This window comes from Lissotriton helveticus, chromosome 9 (genome assembly GCF_964261635.1).
Source record: "Lissotriton helveticus chromosome 9, aLisHel1.1, whole genome shotgun sequence".
Lineage (NCBI taxonomy): Eukaryota > Metazoa > Chordata > Amphibia > Caudata > Salamandridae > Lissotriton > Lissotriton helveticus.
Window position 1 is genome coordinate 33,586,392 of NC_136070.1, and position 23,007 is coordinate 33,609,398.

At 47.2% G+C, this 23,007-nt stretch overlaps 1 protein-coding gene across 1 annotated transcript in view; it reads left to right on the forward strand.

Annotated features, from left to right (window-relative positions):
- The window catches only part of PRKD1 (protein kinase D1), a 723,569-nt gene that overhangs the window by 245,053 nt on the left and 455,509 nt on the right, over positions 1-23,007 (forward strand). Inside the window, exon 2 of the mRNA XM_078659419.1 lies at positions 16,817-16,955. Within this exon, the coding sequence (XP_078515545.1) occupies positions 16,817-16,955 (139 nt within the window). The remainder of the gene's footprint in view (positions 1-16,816; positions 16,956-23,007) is intronic.

A 23,007-nucleotide genomic window follows, 5' to 3' on the forward strand; every position in this document is an offset into this window, starting at 1 on the left:
CCCTACTCTGTACCACTCCACTCTATGCCACTGCACTCTACGACACTTCACTCTGAGCTTCTCTACACTACTCTGCACCACTCCACTCTATGCCACTGCACTCTACGGCACTTCACTCTGAGCTTCTCTACCCTACTCCGTACCACTCCACTCTATGCCACAGCACTCTACGGCACTTCACTCTGAGCTTCTATACCCTACTCTGTACTACTCCACTCTATGCCACTGCACTCTACGGCACTTCACTCTGAGCTTCTATACCCTACTCTGTACTACTCCACTCTATGCCACTGCACTCTACGGCACTTCACTCTGAGCTTCTCTACGCTACTCCGTACCACTCCACTCTATGCCACTGCACTTTACGGCACTGCACTCTGAGCTTCTTTACCCTACTCTGTACCACTCCACTTTATGCCACTGCACTCTACGACACTTCACTCTAAGTGTCTCTACCCTACTCTGCACCACTCCACTCTATGCCACTGCACTTTACAACACTTCACTTTAAGCTTCTCTACCCTACTCTGCACCACTCCACTCTATGTCTCTGCACTCCACGGCACTTCACTCTAAGCTTCTCTACCCTACTCTGTACCACTCCACACTATGCCACTGCACTTTACAACACTTCACTCTGAGCTTCTCTACCCTACTCTGCACCACTCCACTCTATGCCACTGCACTTTACAACACTTCACTTTAAGCTTCTCTACCCTACTCTGCACCACTCCACTCTATGCCACTGCACTTTACAACACTTCACTCTGAGCTTCTCTACCCTATCCTGCACCACTCCACTCTATGTCTCTGCACTCTATGCCAGTGCACTCTACACAACTTTACTCTACATCACTACACCCTACAACACTGCACTCTACTCTGCATCACTGTGCTCTTCACCACTGGACTCTACGCCACTCCACTCCACTCTATGCCACTGCACTATGCATCATGCCACTGTGCCCTACTCTATGCCACTGCACTCTCGGCCACTCTACTCTGCACCACTACACTTTGCACTACTGTACTCTATTTTGCACCACCCTACTCTATGCCACTGGATTCTACAATGCTGCATTGTACGCCACTAAATTCAACACCACAGCACTCTACGCCACTCTACTCTGCAACACTGCACTCTACGCCATTCCACTGAGCACTACTGCATTCTATGCCAATGCACTCTACGCAACTGTACTCTGTATCACTCATTCTATGCCACTGTAATCTGCAGCACTCCTCTCCGTAACACCCTACACCAACGCACTCTGCACCAGTCCACTCCACTCTGTGCCACTCCACTGTACGTCTCTCTACGTGACTCCACTCTATGACACTTGAATACACAACACTCACTGCCACTCCACTCAACCACACTCTACTCCACTCTTTGCCATTTCACTCTAAGACACTCCAAGTCACTCTCTATGCCACTAACTGTTAGCCACACTGGACAGCAGCCACGCGGGTGTAAAACATGTCAAAAACACATTGGCAAAGCCAATAGCTTTTGCATAGACTAGACCCATTGGCTTTGCCTTGCTTGGTTAGTCCTGTGTGTCCATGCAGGGCGAGGCCAGTTCACCTCAATGCAACCTGCAGGAAGTTATGCAAGTACAGGCGTATGTCTTAAATATTTGCAAATCAATCAAACTATGATCATACAGGCTCATGTGGCGTAATTTACACAAATCTACGTAGATTCTATTGTCACTACACAATGACACATTTAAATCACAGTAACTAAGTGGCATATTTACGAGAGGCTTGCATCGCATTTACACCACACTAAGTCGTACATGCGTGACGCAAGTCTCGAAGTCAGATTTATGAGGCAACGCACAGTCACGTTGCGTGGCTTTGAATGGCCTGCTAAATATGGGGTGAGATAACGCAGCGCAAAGTGCTGCTTTGGTTTACTCTGCACAAGGGAGGCGTTCCATGGGCGTTGCAGTGGGTGGAGCCATGCAAAGTCCACGGTTGTTGACGCATTACCAGATTCGCGGGGATTCGGCTAGTGCGAGGTTAGAGGATCGGCGGTTAACATTGCACAGCACATTATGTGTGCATTATGTGCTGTGTAATGTTAACCTCCCTCCGATGTTTTTTTTTTACTATTAACCCCTTCCATGCTGCCGTCGGCCATTGGCCGACGGCATCACTACCTCGCTGGTGCTGCCGTCGGCCAATGGCCGACGCGACTGCACCCGTTTTTTAAAACGGCCGCACTGCCGCGAAATCGCGGAAACAGCCAACGGGTTAAAGGTGCTTGTTTGGACCAGATTATGTTGTTCTCACATATAAACAAACACATTCAACAAAAAAAGGAAAATCATAGAGTCTGAAGTAAAATAGAAAAAAAAGAGAGAGAAGTTGTGCAGAACAGTTTTCAAAATAGTAATAGTTTATAAACATGTCTTCCTGCAATGAGAAGGCACTGCTGGGGGGTGGGGGGAGGGGTGCACAGAACCACAGAGAATGCATATATGGGGGAAGCTTTCATGACAGGGATCCTATTAGGCTGATAAGACACTTCAGGAAAGGGCTCGAGTTGCTAGAACCCTCAAGTGCTGAGAAGGCATTGCTGGAAGAAATAGGAAACTCACGTGAATGGAATGCAAAGTAACCGTGAACCGGAAGTGCTACCGGACGAAATAAATGATGATAAAGTGCTGTATAATGCACATAACACAATATCTGATAGTAGGGGCGTAGCTTGGTCAGTAAGATTGGGGGTTTAAGCTTCAGCTGGCAGATGCATCAACGTAGCCTTTTGCTATTCCTAAATAGCGATTTTTAAGGAATCGCTATTTAGGAATAGTAAAAGCCTATGCATGTAGGAATCGCTATTAAAATAGCGATTCCTAAACATTCCTTAATTTCTAGTCGCAATTAAGGAATACTGTCCCATTCATTCCCATGGGCCTACAGGCCCATAGGAATGAAGTGGCGATTGCATGAGCAATTTGCGAGTGCCAGTTGGTACTCGCAAATTGCTCATGCAATTTCAAGGGTGCAAGGGTGTCAAAATGACACCCTGTTGCACCCCTGAAATTGATCTCTGCACATATGTTGCGCACACACATGCCCTAAGGGCATGTGTGTGCGCAACATGAAACTTTGAAAAATGCACAAAAGTGCTTTTTTCAAAGTTTTAGCAAATTACCATGAAGTTCAACTTCATGGTAATTTGCTCCCCCTATTAGCGAATTCGCTATTATTTTGACTTTCATGCATTCCATTTAAGAAATCTCAATTTAGGGATTCCTTAAATTGCGATTTTTGCATTTGTGATGATGCATCCCAAATGAAAAAATACCGGTCGCAAAGGGGCAGATTCTGAGAATCTGCCCATTTGCGACCGGTATTTATTTTGATGCATGTGCCTGCAGATTTTCAAACAATCACGCCGGCGTACCTTGTTGAAATACATTATGAGAAGCAGGACACAAGGAGGGCTTAAGAGGCGGTGGAAAGAGTGAGGAGTGCGGATTGTTAAAACACAAATGTTTTCAAACTAACCAAGTTTTAACCCCTTGGCGGCGGGGGTTAATCCCCCGCTGTGCTGGCGGGTGGAGGGGGGCGCGCACAGCGCCCGGTGCTGATGACGAGCTCAGCTCGTCATCAGCCACGGTGCTCGTGTGCTGATGACGAGCTGAGCTCGTCACGGCCACACCCGTTTCCTAGAACGCTCAGCACAGCGGGGGAATTATCCCCGGGTGTGAGCGTTCTAACGGCCATGATGAGCTCAGCTCGTCATCGGCCACGGTGCTCGTGTGCTGATGACGAGCTGAGCTCGTCACGGCCACACCCGTTTCCTTAGAACGCTCAGCACAGCGGGGGAATTATCCCCGCGTGTGAGCATTCTAACGGCCATGACGAGCTCAGCTAGTCATCAGCACACGAGCACCGTGCCTGATGACGATCAGCATGGGAAGGGTTAAGGTCAAACACTGACCATGAGACGTGAGAGGGTCTTCGGGAGGATGGAACAGGGGCTCGGGATGTGAGCAACAAGGGGACGTAATGTAGTGTTTCGTACTGCTTTAATACATTACCAATTCACTTAACGCTGTGTAACCTGGGACAGCAGAGAGGTCCTTGAGAAACTGCAGGTCTCAGGGAGAATGCACGGGTTCCTGTGTTATTTCCTCAGGTCACTTTGCCTCTCAGGAAATAACAGAGGAACCCAGAAACGCCTGGGCCACTAAACAATATATCTTTTTTTTCTATATCTGAACATATTTATTAAGGACACCAGAATACAATACTCAATGTACTGCATGATCATTATTACTGACCAGGGGACGGAACTGGTTTAGTTTGATGCTGGCGTTTCCCACCAGAAACGTGGACAGTGCTTACTGAGTTTTTGTCCTGAGGAAGCCCTATATAGGTCGAAACACGTTGGCTGTACCCACTTTGCAAATGTTGAAGAATCTTCTTCGTACACAAAAAAACAGTGAAACAACTGTTATTGAACATTGTAATATCAAACGATATATTGTAATGCATGTCACCTTGTTGACTAAATTGCATTTTATTTGTGGCCAAGTGGCAACTGGTCTCTTGAGGTGAGCAATACGTTTGCTTTAACCCGTTGCGTGCTCGTGACGGAACCGTTCCGACACGAGCCTCGGGTGGGCTGTGCTGGTGACGGAACACTTCCGTCACGGCCCGCTCGCCGCGAGGCTCGTGACGGAGCGGTTTGGTCACAAGTACGGGAGCACCGCGCGGCCTCGCCTCCCCCTTAGCGCTGCGGTGGACTAGCCGCTGCAGCTAAGGGGTTAAGACACAAAATGACTATGGGTAGTGCAGTGTCTCTGAACCTTGCTGTCGTTCTCTGCTCTGAAGACCCCCAGGGCTTCAAGTGTTTTCTAAATAGAGCTTCTGTTCAATGACATGCAATGGCTTGAGAGCTGGTTCCATGCCTTGGGGTCTAGAACAGAGAGGGATTTACCGTCGTGTCACAGTACCATGCTCCGTTTTCCTACCTATGCTTCTTCAATTTATGTTTCACCTGAGGCAATCCCCGTCAGAGCCTCAGTTTCGAAAAAACTTGAAGACCAGGGGCCATATGTATCATTCAAAACTGCGATCGCATACTCCGAAATTCACAGAATTTCAGCGGTTGCGATCGCAATTTAGCTAAGTGGGATGTACTAAGGTAAAACTGCCTCTCAAAATAAGGAGTCGCAAAATTTGCGATTCCTTATTTTGCGATTGCATTTAAGGAATCGCAAATTTTGGAATTCCTTAAATGCAATGTAAGAGGCACAGAAAAAGTGCAATTTGGGCTTAAGGAATCGCAAATTACCACCAACTTCAAGTTGGTGGTAATTTGCGATTTCTCTGAAAAATGCACTTTTTTGCATTTTTCAAAGTGCCATGTGACACACATACATGCCCTCGGGGCATGTATGTGTGCTACATGTGCACACATGCACATTCCAGGGATGCAACAGGGTGTCCTTTTGACATCGCATTCTCAATTTGCTATTTGAGAATCGCAATTTGAGAGTGTCTTCCCTTTCATTCCTATGGGCCTCTGGGCCCATAGGAATGAATGGGGAGGTATTCCTTAATTGCGAACCGCAATTTGCAATTCGCAATTAAGGAATATGCGGCCACATGCATCAACCTTTTTAGGAAGTGCAAACAGTGTGAATCGGTAAATTCGGCCGTTTGCGCTTCCTAAATAAGTTTTTGGGATGCATGAAACAATTTTTGAAAATCCGCATTTTTTTGCAATTCCTAAAAATGCGAATGCATTTAAGTAATCGCATTTGTGCGATTCCTTAAATGCAATGCATGAATTTGTAAAAAAATGCGAATTTTGAAATAGGAAGTGCAAATTAACACGAGGTTGACCCTCGTGGTAATTTGCGAAATTCTTTAAAAAAGCACAAAAATACATTTTGGAAAGTGTCATGTTACACACACACATGTCCTTTGGACATGTGTGTGTGAAACTTGAACTAAAACAAACATTTCAAGGGTGCAGGGGGGACCCCCCTCAGCACCCTTGCAATGCATCAACAAAATGTCATTGGCAAAAAAAAAATTCGCAAAAAGGCATTGATTCCTATGGGCCTCTAGGCCCATAGGAATCGATGTAATGCCATTCCTTAATTGCGATTCGCAATTAAGGAATCGCAATTTCTGAAAATTAAGAAATCCTAAAAAGTTTTAGGATTTCTTGATGCATAGGATTTTGCAATTCCTAAATTGCGATTCCTTAATTTTCGCAATTTAGGAATTGCAAAATCCTACAATGATGCATGTGGCCGATGTAGGATTCGCAAAATTATTTTCAAATCCTACATACATAGCGTTTTGCGATTCTCAAATAGTGATTACCAAAGAATAGCTATTTGAGAATCGCAAAACCAAACTTTCATACATATGGCCTTTGGCTTTTTCAGGCCCCCCTCCACCGTTTGTCTCCTCAGCTTGCTTTCGACTGCTCAGCACTGGGACACTCCTCACAGGAGGAGCTATGCGCCCCATAAAATGTGTATTATTATCAGTCTCGTGCTCAAAAGTGTTTCCTTTACGCCTCCACCTTACTTCCTTTCTCTGGAGTCTCTCCCCCCGCCCTTTCTTTTATTTTGTGCTCTTGAAAAGCCCCATGCTCCTCACCCCGCTCTCGTTTCTTGGCGCTCTTCGCACCCAGGCTGTGGAATGAATATCCCGGCCACAATGTAAGTCATTCAGCCCTCTCCAAGTCTGAGAAAGAGTTGAAAGTCCGCTGCTCCAGCTCTCCAAGTGTCCTTGATTCTAATCTCTGAATGTATGTATTGTCTTTCCCTTTCCATGCTCTGCTCTGTGCTGCCTTTTGCTTTGCTGTGTAAAGTGTTTTCAGTAAAAACTGCTGTAGTACATAAAAAAAAATCAAAAACAACCACTTAATTCATATACATAGTTTTGGACCAGAAGGAAACTTGTGACTGGTGAAGGATTCGGAGCCTTTATTCATGTTTTTTGGCAGCCTTCGAGGCTCACCATGTGCAGTCTGAGGCAGCAGAAAACAAACTCACAGTGGAAACTTGGCCGAATCACAGCGCTGCCTGGGAGGGAGAGGAGCGTGTTCTCTTAGACAGAAAGACCCGCATTCGAGTACATGTGGAAGGAATTTCCGGAATGCCAGGCATGAAAGCAAAACATAAGGTGAAAGGGGTTCAAGAGGAAGCCACAGAGGGTAAGGGAGGGTAAGAGGCGCAGTGCAACAGAGAAGGGCGGGAGACGGAGGAGAAAATTCGGAGTTCCCACTACTTTAGACATCCAGCCGGAACGAGCCACAAAGGACCTCGTGTAGAAGGCCTCGCAGTCGAGAGACTGTGGGATTTATCAGCAGTGACGTCAGAAGTTAAAATGTCATGGGCCTCATTTGTGAGTCCGTGCGTCACTTTTACGCTGCCGGTGCGTCATTTTTTGTGACGCATCAGTGGCGTAAAAAAATGCACCTTGTTGCGCCATATTTACAAAGTGACGCATCTAGGCAGATGCGTCACTTTGTAAACCCCTGCGCCACATTATACCTGCGCCAGGTATAATGTATGCAAGGGGGGCGTATTGACGCAAGAAAGGGTCATGGAAGTGACGCCGTGAAATCTATAAGATTTCACTGCGTCACTTTTAGGACGCTGTTGCGTCAAAATCTTGCGCCTGCCTTACAGCAGGCGTAAGACTGACGCAGGCCCTTTCACATGGGGCTTGCCCCATGAGAAAGGACGCATTGCTGGAGTTGCGTCACTTTTGTGACACACTCCAGCAATGCGTCACTTTTGCGCTTACAGATACGTCAGAAATACTGACGTATCTGTAACTCCTTGCGACATGATGCGTCATACAGTAAATATGACGCATCAGGACTGTCGCAAGGAGTGCGCACTGAGAAGTGACGCATCGCTGCTTTCACGCAGCGATGCGTCATTGCTCATAAATGAGGCCCCATGTTCTTTCATGACGAAAGAGAGCAGAGAGGCCAGCGTGTTAAAATAATCGAGCCGGGCGCTGAGGCGCACGCGGTACTGAAATACTTTCAGATGGTGTCCCTGCGATTATGGAGGGCAGAGGGTCAATTTAAGGCAGTGAAACCCCCCTCGTATTACTTTCACATGTATGAACATTAGCTGGCGACTAAAAGGAACTATTTAACCACTGGCTGGTTTGCTTGCGTAAAACGTGCCGGGTCGGATTGGTAACGCGGGCACTCGGGCAATGCCCGAGGGGCCGGTGTCCAGTTCCAGTTGTGGGCTGCTTCTTTGAGCAGTCTGGGGGTAGCGAGTTGGGTGGTTTCTGCATTGTTCAAATACCGCAGGGGCCCAGTGGGGGCCTGAGTGGCCTTTCTGGAGGCAGGTGGGCGTCCATTACCTCTCTTTTATTTATTGAAGAGTTTTATGTAGCGCTAGCCAGACCCAAAGGTATCGGAGCGCTTTACAGCATGGGTGAAAACACACCGTTTGACAGTCGTATACATATTGAGTCACGGCGCCTTGGAAGTCTCTGCGCTCTGAACAGCATTGCAGGAAAGGAAGACACAGAAAATCACAATATTGAGCACATAGAATCCAGCCGAGCCACCTTTAGGGAGGGGGGGATAGGGAGGGGTCAGGATGGGGGTGAGGTAGAAGCCTTAGTGACAAAGTGTCTGTAGTGTGGAAGCTTAAGTGATTTGGCAGAGCTATCCATTCGGGAGAGAACGGTTGAGGAAGAGGTCTTTGAGCTGTGTTTTGAATTGTAAAAAGGAGGGAGTGGGTAGCCCTGATGTGGCCTGGGATGGAGTTCCAGATTTTGGGCGCATTTCCAGAGAAGGATTGGGAAGCGGTATTTTGTTTGCGAGTTTTCGGAGGGATGAGGAGTAGAGTATTGGAACTTCTGAGGCTCCTTGCCTGACTGGCCTTCTTGAGTTTGACGACCGGGTAGGTGGGTTTCCCTGTGTGCCTGAGGCAAGCCGTTCCGAAATTGGCACGCTGTTCAACTGGGATCCATTTTAGCTCTCTGAGTGCGGGCAAGATGTGATCATACTTCTTTACTCCGGTGACCATTCTGGCTGCTGCGTTGAGAGTTGATCTGAGGGGGGCTAAGTGGGATCTAGCTGTACCTGTGAGGGTTGTAATCCCGTGGCCTAGTCTGGACAGCACCAGGGATTGAGTAGCTTGTTTAAGGTAATTACGCGGGATGAAGGGTTTTATTTTGTAAAGTACCTTCAGGTTAAGGAAGGCGCTCTTTGCGGTGTTCTTGATGTGTTTAGTCATGTCTGTTTTGGGTCTAGGGTGATTCCCAGCGATTTCACGGAATCCGCCAGTGTGAGATTGACGTTTAGAACAGCAATTGCTTTAAGCCATTCTACGATTTGGGGGTTCTCCTCTTTGTTGGAGATGAGGATTTCCGTTTTGTCTTTGTTGAGTTTCAGGTGGTTTAGTGATAGCCAGTGTTGGACTTCTCTTAGAGTGTCGTTGAGTCTATGAATGTCTTCAATGGAGGAGGTTTCAAGGTAGATCTGGGTGCCGTCAGCGTAGAGCTGGAAGGGGATATTTGTCTTTTTGAGTATGGTGGTGAGGGGTTCCGTGTAGTTGTTGAACAGTTGGGGGGAAAGAACTGATCCTTGAGGGACACCCCTGCTGACGGGGTAGAGGTCTGATGAGAAGTTTCTAATCTTTATTCTTTGGCTGCGGTTCTGGAGAAAGGAGGAGAACCCTCTAGGACCACCTCTTCTTCCCCTACCCTCTCATGAAGTACCTTGATCAGTAGGTTGTGGTCCACCGTGTCGAAGGCAGCCGATAAGTCCTGGAGTATGAGTAGGGAGCATTGGCCTGCATCGAGTGATTTGTGTAAATTGTCGATGACATTGAGGATCACTGTCTCTGTGCTGCAACCTTTTCTGAAACCTGATTGGTGGATGTCTAAGATGTTGGTGCTGTCTATGTATTAAGTCAGTTGGAGGAGAACGCACCTTTCCAGGATGGATGGATGCCGTTACAACGCATGCTTTTTCCACGCATGCCTTTACAACGCAAGTATTACAATGCAAGTCGTTACAACGACTTGCGTTGGGGGGCGCTGGATAGTGGAATAGTTTAATTTACTATTCCAACTCCAGTCCCCGTGGATAGTAGGGAAGGTTTTGGATAGTAAATTAAACTATTCCCTATCCTCCAGCGCCCTCCAGCGCAAGTCGTTGTAACGACTTGCGTTGTAATACCTGCGTGGTAAAAGTTTCGTTGTAAAGGATGTTTCCCTTCCAGGATTTTAGCTAGGAGAGAAAGATTAGAGACGGGTCTGAAGTTATTCAGATCATTAGTGTCTAAGCCTGGTTTTTCAGTAATGGCGTGACTTGGCCTACTTTGAGGCAGTCCGGTATGACTCTGGTTCTAAGGGAGCTAATAATGATCTTGGTCCAGAGTGGGGCTAGTGAGAGATTGAGCTTTTTGGTCAGCTGGGCCGGTATAGGAGCCGAGGCGTGTGAAGAGGTTTTGGAAGTGGAGATCATTTTGACTATCTCAGCTTCGGTGATGGGGTTGAAGGCTTTCCAGTCTTTAGGGGGGAGCTTGGGTGTGATAGCTTCTGTCCATGGGGACGCGCTCCTGTAAGGGGGACTGCCGTTGTCGTCTAGAGAGAGCTCAATCTTGGTGATTTTATCATTGAAGAAGTTGGAGACGTTCTCACACAGGTCTTTAGAGGCCAGAACTGAGGATTCAGGGGGTTTGGGAGGTTGTTGCCGAATGAGGTTGAAGAGTTCCTTAGGCCTATTTTTTGCGTTGTCTAAAGCATTGCAAAATAAGGAAGTCTTTTCATTCCTGATATATTTTTTGTACTTCCTGTGTATTGCTTTGAGTTGGTCTCGGAGGATTGTGGACGGGTTGTTCTGCCAGAGTCTTTCTGCAACTCTTAGTTGTCTTCTTTCGCTGTCTTCTTTCGGAATTTATGTCTGTGTTAAACCAGGATCTAGATGGAGTGTTTCTGACTCTTTTTTGTTTTAATGGCACTATTTCATCAAGAATGTCAGTCATAGTTGTGTTGTAGTGAGAGGTGAGTTCTATTGTGGTGAGATCCTCTGTGGAGATGGGAAGGAGAGAGCTAATCTTTTCCTCCAAAGTCAGCCAGGGGAATCTGAGTTAGTTTTCTCACCCAGTGAGGGGGGTCATACGTAGGGGGCTGGCCTAGGAGCACTTGGTTGATGTGGAATAAGATGATGTGGTGGTTGGACCAGTCAACGGGCAGGATGTGGTTAATCATGACTGAGTCTGGTTGGGCAATAATGGCATCCAGGTTTGATCCTCCATTGTGGGTTTCCTCTGCGCAGTGTTGGGTAAGGTTGTTGTTGTGTAGAAGCTCGTTCAGGGTTTGGATCAGGGAGTTCTTTTCCTCATTCCAGTGAAGGTTGAGGTCACCTAGGATTAAGTTGTTGGTGTCACGGAATGAACAGTGAGTTATCAGGTCGGACAAGTGTTCTCCAAATGCGGAGGTGTAGCCAGGTGGATGGTAGAGGAGGTGGCAGAGTAGTGGTTTGTTGTCGCTTGTATTGATGTTGGCGGTTAGACATTCAATGGGCAGAGGTGTCCCTCCCTTTCTCTCACTGGGCCGGCCCATTATTGTATGCATATTTAGCGGGGGCAGGGGGCCTGAGCAGAAGTGGACTCACTTGTTTTCAGGTGTGTTTCACCAGTGTAAACTAATCCGTGGATTTATTTTTCCCCCCCCCCCTTTTTTTGATAACATTTTGCCAAAGCAGGGTTTTGCGGAAAGACAATATGCAAATGTGGGCCATTGTTTTTAGCGTGCACCAATTTTTAATACCAATCCAACCCTGAAAATGTGCATGCAATGCGGTTGTGAAATACATACAGAGACTTAAATAGGTGTGCATAATAAAACCACCAACGGCTGGAACTCCAGCACATTTCCTACAGCCAAATCTTCTTTATGATCCAGTGGACTTGCCATAGCAGAGCTAAAATTAGCAGGAGTAGGTGCCCATGGGCTCTGGCTGAGGAAGAAATGGGCAGGAGCTCTCCTCAGACAGTCATAGTTTCTCAGACGGCAGATGCAGGCGCTGTATCACACAACCTGCCACTGTCACCAAATCAGTCACAAAGGCACATTGTGCTTCTGATACCATCAATATAAATTTTGCGTCTGACTTACCAAATAGAGTCAGTGCTAAGGTAAGGCTTTAGGTTCAGCACGTGAAGAGCAGTTGCCAATGTGCAACAAGCGGTATCCACAGGACATGCTGCACCAACACAAAGTTAGGGGCAAGTCAGCACACATAGGCGTGCTCGTGACTGTAAGCACAGCATGCTCAGCTGTGTCGGGAGCAGAGTCGGGATACGGTAAGCACCCGGTAGCATATGATCACAGTGGCAGGGGCCAGTCGGTTACTCTCGGGCTGACGATTGGACATGCGCTCACACAGCATCCTCCAGACTCCGGACAGCCATCTTGCCATAGCACATGTCCCCCTCACCTCCAGCAGCTGCGATGCTGATGCTTTGTACCCATGACAACAGCTTACGGCTCCACTCCCATCCTCTGCCTAAAGCCACTGGCGGTCCATGCGGATGCTCACCTTATGGGAACTACAGTGGAACCATAAGAGTCCGTTATGAATAAAAACAAATTCTTTCAGTAGAACGTTTTAGAAATATTCCAAGCATGCAGTTGTGGGGAGCAAAGCACAGTGGGGGCTGACTGCCCTTATCATAAAATGCAATCAGGACCGTCTGGGGAGTAATTTCTGGTACACCGCTCTTGCCGTTGGACTGGAATCCCAATCAGTTGTGAAACATGAAGCACAGCATCAGGGAAGCGGGCACCGCGCTGATAAAACAAAACAAAGTTTGTTTACACACGTGAATACACGCTACTGGTTCAAAAATGTAAATGTTCTCTGAAACAGGAAGCGTGGCATCCGTGAAGCAGGTGCCATTCGGATGCAGAGGCTGAGGCAAGCCAAAAAAAAAAAATTGTGCCCACAAAGAAACATAAATACAAAAGAGTAAGACCACATGTAACAGGGTCTGTCTCCTGGAAGGGTCAAAAACACCAAAAGGCGGGACTAATTAAGCATATTCACCAAACAAAAGCCTGCATTTAGAAATGGTAGTGACAGGAATGAATAGAAAAAATGGACGGTGCTTGAAGCCCACATTGTAGATACAGAATGTCTCGAAAGAGGCAGCACGTGCGCTGCTTAGGCGAGACCTAAAAAGCTGGATGCATCATTTTGTTGGCACAAGCATGAGGATGCAAACACCTACAAAATGATGCAGCCGATCGCATCATGGAGATGTCGTAGAGCATGGTTAAAATCCCTTGACAAAATACATAGGTCTCAAAGGCGAGACCTATTGGCTTTGCCAATGTTTGTTGGCACAGTTACCCCTGTGAAAGACCACAACAGAAAATGGGGTTTACTGTCAGTAATGGTGGTTACAGTGTCTCGAACATGCTGGCAAATCTACTACTTGTCGGTGGACTCTCTCCAGAAAAGAGGCGCTCTTCACCGTTGGAGGAGCCACACTGGGGCAGGACCTTCAGCAGTAAATCTGCCAGTGCCATTGTTGGAGTGACATTTTCATTACGACAGTGGGATCCAAAAATGCCCCCCATAATCAATGGTATATTGTCAGTGCCCACATATCTGCTGACCCCAGCAGGTGCCCTGGCAGCTAACAGTGAAGTGCTGTCACAGTGGCAGACAGAAAAGACACCATCAAAATTCGACATGATGTCCTGAAATTTAACGCCAGCTTCCTTATAAGCCAAAATTGTGTAATTGTGGACAAGTCATCAGAACTGCCTCTGTCACCCCATCTGTAAAATTAGGAAGAGCTTAGGAAAAGGGTGCATACAGAATTTAGGGCATTCCTGTCAACCTGGCGGCAACTAGAGGCAGCCAGACCTTTGTGTGGCGCTTTGATACTCAAAAATATATGTCAATGAGCTCCTAGCCTCCTCTCTCAGCTAAATCCACAGTTCAGGGTATATCTTATAATATAGGTATGGATCAAACATTCTGCAGAATATTTTTATGTGCTTTAATTGTGTCAAATTACTTTGCAATGCTCATATATACTTTTAAACAAGAAGAGATAGCCCCAATATGTCTGATTTTGTAAGTGAGAGTGCTTCTTCATTTACTGGGAAGTTTGTGTCTGGACTAGTGAGGGAGTTGATGCGAACGTGAGTCACTACTTGGATGAATGGCTGAGTGCATGAATGGCTGAGTGCATGGATGAATGGGTGACTGAGTGTGGAGCAAGGTATTAAAGAATGGGTGAATGGATGCACTGATGGAAAAAGTAAGTGCTTGGATGGTTGAATGGAAAGGTGAAAGAATGAGTGCTTGGATGGGTGAATGGATGGATGGACTGGTGGCCCTCCTGTCCTCGGTATCCTTGCCGACACTCCTGCGGTGTGAGCCACATCCCTGAGGCAGAGATCGGAGGAGGTCCTAGTGCAGTGGTGAAAAGTGGACAGTGTTCTGTGGGTTGCTTCTGTGTTCAGGCGGTGGCAGGTTTGTTCCTTCAGCCCTTCTGAGGATTTGTGGGTCCAGTCTTATCTCTTTCGTTTTGGCCCCAGCAGGTGATGGGCAAGCTTTATTCCCACAAACATCAACACCACAAGCAGTTTCATGGCCAAGTAAACCCATTCAAGGGACTGGATCTGGGGGTTCAGTGTTTAATCAGATTTTAAGAGTCAAGCAAGACCCTCCATCCAATCAGGTGAAAGGCATTATTTAAATTATTTTCAAATGGGATCTCAGGTGTAGTATAAAGAGACGGAATCTAAGGCTTAATTTGAAGAGGCTGCATCTGATGCCCAGAGATCCGGGCTCTGAGGCCTAGTGTAAAAAGAAGGTATCAGGGGCCTAGCATAAAAAGATGGGGGCAGATTTACAAGAACTGGTGCGTCTCTGCATATAAGCAGAGATGCGCCAGTTAATTTGCATCACGCAAAAAAAAACCTTGCGCCACCATGGATGCATAACATTTACAATGCGGCGCACTGTGGCGCAAGAATTGATAGATGCGTGACAAATCTATTGGCGTAAAGGCAACGCATTGCTGGAGTTGTGTTGCAAGCACAACTCAACTCCAGCAATGCTTCAGAATGCCTATTTCTATTATGCTGCGTCACTCCTTACGCCTGCTTGAAGCAGGCTTAAGGTTTTGATGAATGTAGATTTCTATGCATCACTTTTACAAGGCTTTCTTACCTCAGAACGCCCACCCTGCGTACATTATACCTGATGCAGGTATAATGTAGTGCAGGGCTTTACAACATGAGGCCTCTCCCTAGATGCGTCACGTTGTAAATATATTGCAACATGGCGCATTGTTTACAATGCCGCTGCATCACAGACATGACGCATCAGCGGCGTAAATTTGCCACAAGGGGCTTGTAAATCTGCCTCAAGGTATTTAAAGTCTAGGCTTAAAAGACGGGATCTCAGGCCTAGTCTGAAGAGATGGGATGTGAAGGGTAGTCTGAGATATAGGTGATGCGGCGTAGTCTGAAGAGAAAGCATCTGAGGCCTAGACTAAAGAGACTGGATCTGAGGCCTAGACTAAAGAGACTGGATCTGAGACCTAGACTAAAGAGACAAAAGTTATCACTATCTTCATCCTAGGTCGACAGGGCTACTTTGTATGATTACAATTATCGATTTAGGCTCATTTACATAATCATACTCACAACATATCGATGGTGGTAGAACCCCTGAGACTACCTTTTTGGTATAAAAGAACCGCACCTTCACTAGGTAAGTAGAGGAGACACTTTCACGCTGACACTGAAACGGACACCCCTGCACGCTGAGGCTTCAACACGCACCTTTGCGGGGTGTCCAACTTGTGACCAAGACAGGGCCCTTTATTCTCTCTCATCAGGTAATGGGGTTGGCTCTTTCCTAGGAGATTCTTGGCTTCACACCCACATACATGCTAGGTACATTTAGGTACACTTAGGTATTTTTTAATATATTCTTGAATGGCTGTCTTATAACTCTGGGTAGGGGCCTAAACTCCAGTATCTTTACTATATACATGAATGATCTTCATTCCCACTGCCTTTAATTTAAACATGAATGACTGTATTTTTACCCCTGGGGGCACCCTGAATCCAACTACCTTTAATATGTTCATGAATTACTGTCTGTTTTTTTCCACAGGGGGGACCCTGAATCCTATTACCTTCAATATATTAATGAATGGCTGTCTCATTACTCCGGGGGAGGGGCCTAAACCCCACTACCTTTAATATATACATGAATGACCGTCTTCTTATGCCGGGTGCAGGGGGCGGGGTGCTGGTGCCTTTATTATATACCCAAATGGGTGGTTTATTACTCAGGCACCAGGACCCCTCAGGTACGCAACCCTCTCTGCTGATTCAGCACTCCTGCCACCCCAAAAGCAGCGTTGCAATTCCTTGAATACATGGTGACTACAGAGCTGAAGCTATTCCCAGCAAATGGGTGGGACTGTACATTCTATACGTATGCTGCCAATTGTCAAAGTGTCATATTTAGTCCTCTATAGCATCCATTTGTTATGATAAATATGCATCTACAAAAACATTTTGATACATTTTATGCGTGGAACTCTTCAAAAGTATGTGAGTTTATGAATTGCAGATAACAAATCATAACAATGATTGAAAATGATTAGTGCATTTATTGAAAATAAGAAGCATCCAACTTTGTATGCCCTTTTGGCACTTTTAAATTTGAGTGTGAATGCTGAGGCAGTGTGCACCATCCCTAACGAAGACTTCCCTGTTTTTGTCTCTCCTGTATTTGCAGTTTCCAGAGTGCGGCTTCTACGGCATATACGACAAGATCCTTCTTTTTCGGCATGACTCCAGCTCCGAGAATATCCTACAGCTTGTGAAGTCGGCCAGCGACATTGTGGACGGGGACCTCATTGAAGTTGTCTTATCAGGTATGGCTGACAGTCGACTCATTGAGCTTACAGAGTGCTACACTTGGGGAGAGCTTATTTTCTAAACACATGGAAGCACTGAAGTGTCAAACTTGCTTCTATCTCATGTTGTAAACAATTGCTGTGGACAAAATATTGAAATACAGCAGCAGTTCCATGTGAAATCCCAATAGAAAGTGCAGGCGAAGGTAAAAGACTACGAGAGAGGAGCAAGAAAGAAAAAGTTATTGTTGACTGGGAGTGTGAGGGTGTTGATTGAGTAACATTGAATATGCCATGTATTACTGACTGTGGCATTCTGCAATGCACCATCTGGTTTGTTTGTAGACAGCCTCTTGGCACTATTGATGAGTCATGGATGGTGAGATGTGTACCATCTGCTTTCTGTTGGGGCCCTCAGAAGGCTTCTGGGTCAGTCCGAACCCTGCGGCCAATCTATCTAAAAACAACCTCATCACAGCTGGTGTCAGCTGATGTGTTCAGCTTTACTGAAGATCAGAAAACTCGACGAAGTCCTGCATATTGTACTGTATTGTATTGTAATTGCATTTATATAGCGCTTACTACCCCTGACGAGGTGTCGAAGCGCTTTTTCGGCGAGTAGCACTCTACTCCGGAACCCATAGAGGATTAGTGTTGAATTAGTATAGTGAAACATGCAAGTACATTTTAAGTGGTGGATAGGTTAGTCAGTTATTTGGATTTGGAATGATAGCAGAAGGATAGAGGAGGACAAAGGTTTGTATTTATATAACGCTTGTTGACGCCCGCTATTCAGGAAGCCTACAAAGGATTAGTGGTGATAGAAGTTACTCAAAGGATGCTAAGTTTTCACACTTGACAAAATGCAAAAACTGTTTTTGGCCCGTGATCTTTTTTTTGCATGAATTATGGTCTTGCTGAGAAAATGTACTCGTGATACGGTTGAAAAGTATTTGTGCAGTACGCCTAACTGCAGTCTGTCTCCTCTGACTTCGAATAGCTCCTAGAACAGAGCCTCTTCTCGAAGCTCCATCTATTCTTGAACACCACCTAGTCAGGAAAACATCTCTCTGGTCCTCTTGTTCCTCCAGCTCCCTCCTTCTGAAGCCTTCTCTTCCTCTTACTTGCAGTAGCCGGTGGTGCTTCACTGACCTTCCTATACGTACATGTGTAATCGTCCATTAAACGTTAAATAATAATATTAATAAGTCATGAGATCTGTTTTACACAACTTCATACAGTCGCTTCAGGTTTATGTCAGAATGTCATATAGAGAAACATACATTTTATGTCCTAAATATAATTTACTAAAATATTGTCCCATCTAAATTCATCCCATTCTAAACTGGGTCAAGCGGCCTGGGCTCCACCAGTAATCTTTGACCCAGGCTCCCATGTAGGCAGTTCAGTGTCTTGAGTGAGATTTCCTTTCTGCCTGAAAACACCAGTGAAAGCTGTGTTTGCTGTCAGCAGACTGTCACTTGATTGTTGTTCTTAATTAGCACTTGTATATCCCGGCAGGTGCACGCGCTCCGCGTCACAGCACGAAGGTGCCCTATTCTCATGTGCTTGTTCCAGCCATGTTAGCGGAGCCCAGAGTGGCAGCAGCCAGCGGGGGCTGTAATAATGCATCAGAAATATCCCTTGAGCTCTCAGGAGAGAAGCTCAGCTGCAAATAATGAGGTCCACTTTGCTGCCCGTGACGCGCTTGTCTTCAATGGGCTCCTGAAGGAGCCGAGGCAGCTGCACCCTGGGCGCCTGACCTCCGTCCGCCATTTTCAAGTGGACAACATAAGTGCGCAGTCGGAGTGACTCAGGGCTTCCTGCACTTGAACGCAGTGAGGTCACTTCCTTGGAACATGCTGCCATCAGGTGGGTGGAGGGCAGGCTCCTTTTTTTGTCCCATTTCATGAATGTTCAGCGTGCTTCCCCGACGGCTTGTTTATGGTCAGGCTCCTTTTCTATAGCTCGCGTACACACAGCTGCATCCCCTACAGTTTGTGTACGCCTGGGCTGCTTTAACACCTTCGCTGCGGCGGCAATTCCGCTGCAGCGCTAGGGGTGAGGGGGGCCGCGCGGCGCTCCCATGCTCGTGACGGAACCGCTCTGTCACGAGCCTCGGGCGCGCTGTGCTTGTGACGGAGCGGTTCCGTCATGGCCCCGCCCGCTCAATAGAATGTGCCGTGCAGGTGCGAAATCAGTGCCACGCAGGCGCGCCGAGCAGGCCGTGACGGAACCGCTCCGTCACCAGCAGAGCGCGACCGTGGCTGGTGACGGAGCGGTTCCGTCACCAGCATGGAAGAGGTTAACATGTTGATCACTACGCTATCCAGGTGACCCTTGTCATCCGTGTAATAGCCCGGTATTCTTAGGTTGGTGAGGCTATGCCTCACAAATTCCCAACCCATGCGTTTGTGGAACTTGCTCATTGTTATGGTCAACTTCTGCCTAGAGCTTTCCATCCCTCCCTGCCTCGCTGCCAGCCGGCACTCGAATCATGCTATCATTACAGACCATAATATGTCGGCCAGGTGCACCAATCTTGATATGATTGCCAGGTCGGCCGGATGATTGCCATCAGGGCTTTTCCGCCCCGTTGCCGCAAGATAATTGCCCCCCCGATGAATTACCCTTGTCGCGGGGTTCTCACGAGCCCTTTGCGCATCCCATGCCACAGGGAGTAGCTGGCTCTATTCCATTCCAGGTTTGCCCAGCTATATAACCTTGGTATTGCGCAGCCGTATGCCACCATAGCGCTTCCTGGGACAGCCCATCGCTGTGCCCTCATGATGTGCGAGTGTCTACCATACCCACCATCTGCTTTCCTGCTTCATCCCCTGTGGTGAAAGATTAGCCCACGTTAGTATGATGATGGCCTGATGTATGCCTTCACTGCGGTTGTATGACAGAGCAACGCAGGGAAATACTCTGCATGCCCAGGCCCGGACTGGCTGTTTCGGGCACCGGGCAATCCCCCGGTGCGCCGCAAGGGTGGGGTCCGGTTTTGGGCCCATGGGGACCGTTTTTGTTACATTCCCGTTTTTGCAAGGTTGCTGCAAAAACGGCCCTGTAACAAAATCGGCCAAAAAACCGGCCCTGGCAAAGAGCGCGGTCGCACCCCCAACACCCCCCCCCAACTCCCCCAGGGGTGGGGGGGGCCTGCCGAGCACTTTGCCAGGGCTGGTTTTGGTTCCCAGTCCGGCACTGTGCATGCCTTTACCACGCATTTTATACCCTGCATTTTTTTAGATTGCAAATGCTTTTACAACGTATGCCTTTACAAGCATTTCATGTATATACAATGTATTTGTAGGGTGAGACCCCCACGCACCCCATACCTTACCGTAAATGCGTGATAAAGGCATACATTGTAAAAGAATATGCGTTCTAAAAACATGCGTGGTAAAACGTGTGGTAAAGGTACAATGTGGTAAAACACTCGTTGTAAAGGCTGTTTCCCCTTAAATGCTGAAGATTTCCACCTCCCTATATGTCTGATCCCTTCGTCCGCTATGTTGTGTGCCCCCACCATGGTGGCTTCCTCGATGCGGAATGAATATGGCCCAAAGCGTGCCGGTGTAAGTCCCCCCCTGGCCAGGGCGTGGCGCATTTCTAAGGTGAATTGGACCCTTCTGAGGTAGCTACCGCCCTCATGTATGAATAGAGGGGAGCCACCTCCTGACCTGATCTACATGTAACTGCGGGTCAAGCATACCGGACAGTGCTCGCTAGCAACAAGACATTCCAGTTGTGTGTCCTACCCTTTCCCTTCCTGGTCAGTTTTTGACCTTCTCAGGTACACCACCAAGTCTGTGCCTCCAAAGTGTAGGTCCTCGACCCGGAGGCAAGCAGAGCCTGAGTTGGCCATTGACGGTGCCACCAACTCAACGTGAATGCCCCAAAGAAAGCTAGAGCGAATGATGTCCTGTCTCCTCGCAGGTCTACATATGGTCACTTGCCCGTAGTGTTGCTGCCGACTGCGGGACCCAGCACTACTTTCTGCAGCGGTTCCGCACCCCTGCGCTTCACTGAGGCGCCGCTCTCCGTGGTCGTTGACTTCTACTTCCATGATCCGGTAAACCTCTTCGGGTACATGGCGATTTTTATTTTATTTATTGAGTTTTATTATAAAGCATAAGCGTGACCCGAGGGTATCATAACACTTTACAGAGTTTGCACAGTAACATTTGTAAGGAATACATAAGAACAATAGTAAGCATATTTCAAGCGGGCTTCAGGAAGGGAGTGTCCACAGTGGACCAGGTTTTTCGTTTGAACATTATTTATTGGAGGACGGCGATATTCGAAGGCGGCAGCTTGTACACTATTTTTGTGGACTTGCGGGCTGCCTTCGACCTGGTACCTAGAGGTAAACTCTGGAGTGTTCTGGCTGAGATGGGGGTCCCCCCGGACATTCTGGCAATTTTAGAGAGACTGCATCAAAACAACTATGCCCAGGTTAGGTGTGGGAAGTTTGGGGAGCTAACGGACAGATTCCCCGTTGACAGAGGGGTGAGGCAGGGTTGTGTACTGGCACCAACCCTGTTCTGCCTCTTTGTCAACGGGCTAAACGCCCATCTCAATGGCATCGAATATACCGATGCTCCCAGACTGAACGGCAGCAGGGTACCCACAATTATGTTTGCGGATGATACCCTGCTGCTGTCCAAAACCCCCATGGGGATACAGAGGATCCTTGATTCTTTTGTGGCTTTCTGCACGGAAAGGGGGTTAGAGATCAATGCTGTAAAAACTAAGTTCATGGTCTTGAACCCAACCCAAAGATCACGCCCGAACCCCTTGCTAGGATCATCACGTTTAGAGAGAGTCTCCACCTTTGAATATCTGGGTGTAACGCTGAATGAAACCATGTCTTGGGGTCCGCACCAGACCAGGGCTAACCTCAAATTAGTGCAGACCACAGGTGGCATCCTACGGATGATGAAAAGTTCAACATATCGACCACTGGGGCCGGTCATCCAGATCTACAAGGCACAGGCTAGGGGTGCCACCACATATGGGGCGGAATTGTGGGGTCATACACCTGCCCACAATTTGTCTATAACTGAGAACAAATGTATTAGACAGATAGCTGCACTCCCGTCTAGTACACCCCTCCTGCCTTTGGGGATGGACTTGGGCCTGAGACCCATAGCAGACGAACTGGGCCTCAGACCCATAGCCTTCTGGCGAAGGTTATGGAGCAGTGAGGAACTTTCCCCCTACAGGGCAGAACTCAGGGAGTTTCTAACCCACCCCAAAGCCCTACAGATTCCCTGGATAAAGTATATAAAAAAGTCCTGTGTGAGAACGGGGTTCCCAGATCTATGGTCCGATCCAGCTAATGCGTCACTTAGGATCCCACGAAGAGTCTTGGCCAATGCTTATTATGAACAGAAACTGGCTATGGTCTTAGATTGCCAGCGCGAGGGGTCATTAACATCTGTATTTACACAATGTAAGGATTCTTACAGGCTGGAGAGGGTCCTGGATGGGATGACTCCCGTGCTGGCCAGGAAGCTATTCCTCCAATGGAGATATGGCACATTGCCTCTGCGGTCATATACTAGCTCCTGGTCTACACCACCCTCTACCAAACAATGCCCGGCATGTACCTCTGCTGAGGAAAGCGACCTACACGTGGTCTTGTTTTGTCCAACTTACAAGGCCGCTAGGAAATATTGGCTTTTACCCCTTATTAGAAACTTTGGTTGTAGGGAATACCTCCCGATGTATAGAATTTTAAAGACTGATGTTTCGGGACCAACGGTGTTTGCATTAGCCAAATTCCTTACTAATGTCTGGCATACCCGCACTCGTATTATAAAGTCGCAGTTGACCACCTAATTACAAGAATATGAATTTTAATGTATGGCCTTTTATCTGCTTTTATTTAAGAAGTACTTATCTTTTATGGTGGAAAGGTTTATTACTGTATTATATGTGTTTTACTGCATACCCTTGATGGTTTCATATTGCATTTTTTTGTGTTTTCTGTATATCTTTGATGGTCAAATTGGCCGAAATAAAGATGAAAGAAAGAAAAAAAAATAGTAAGCATACAAGATGA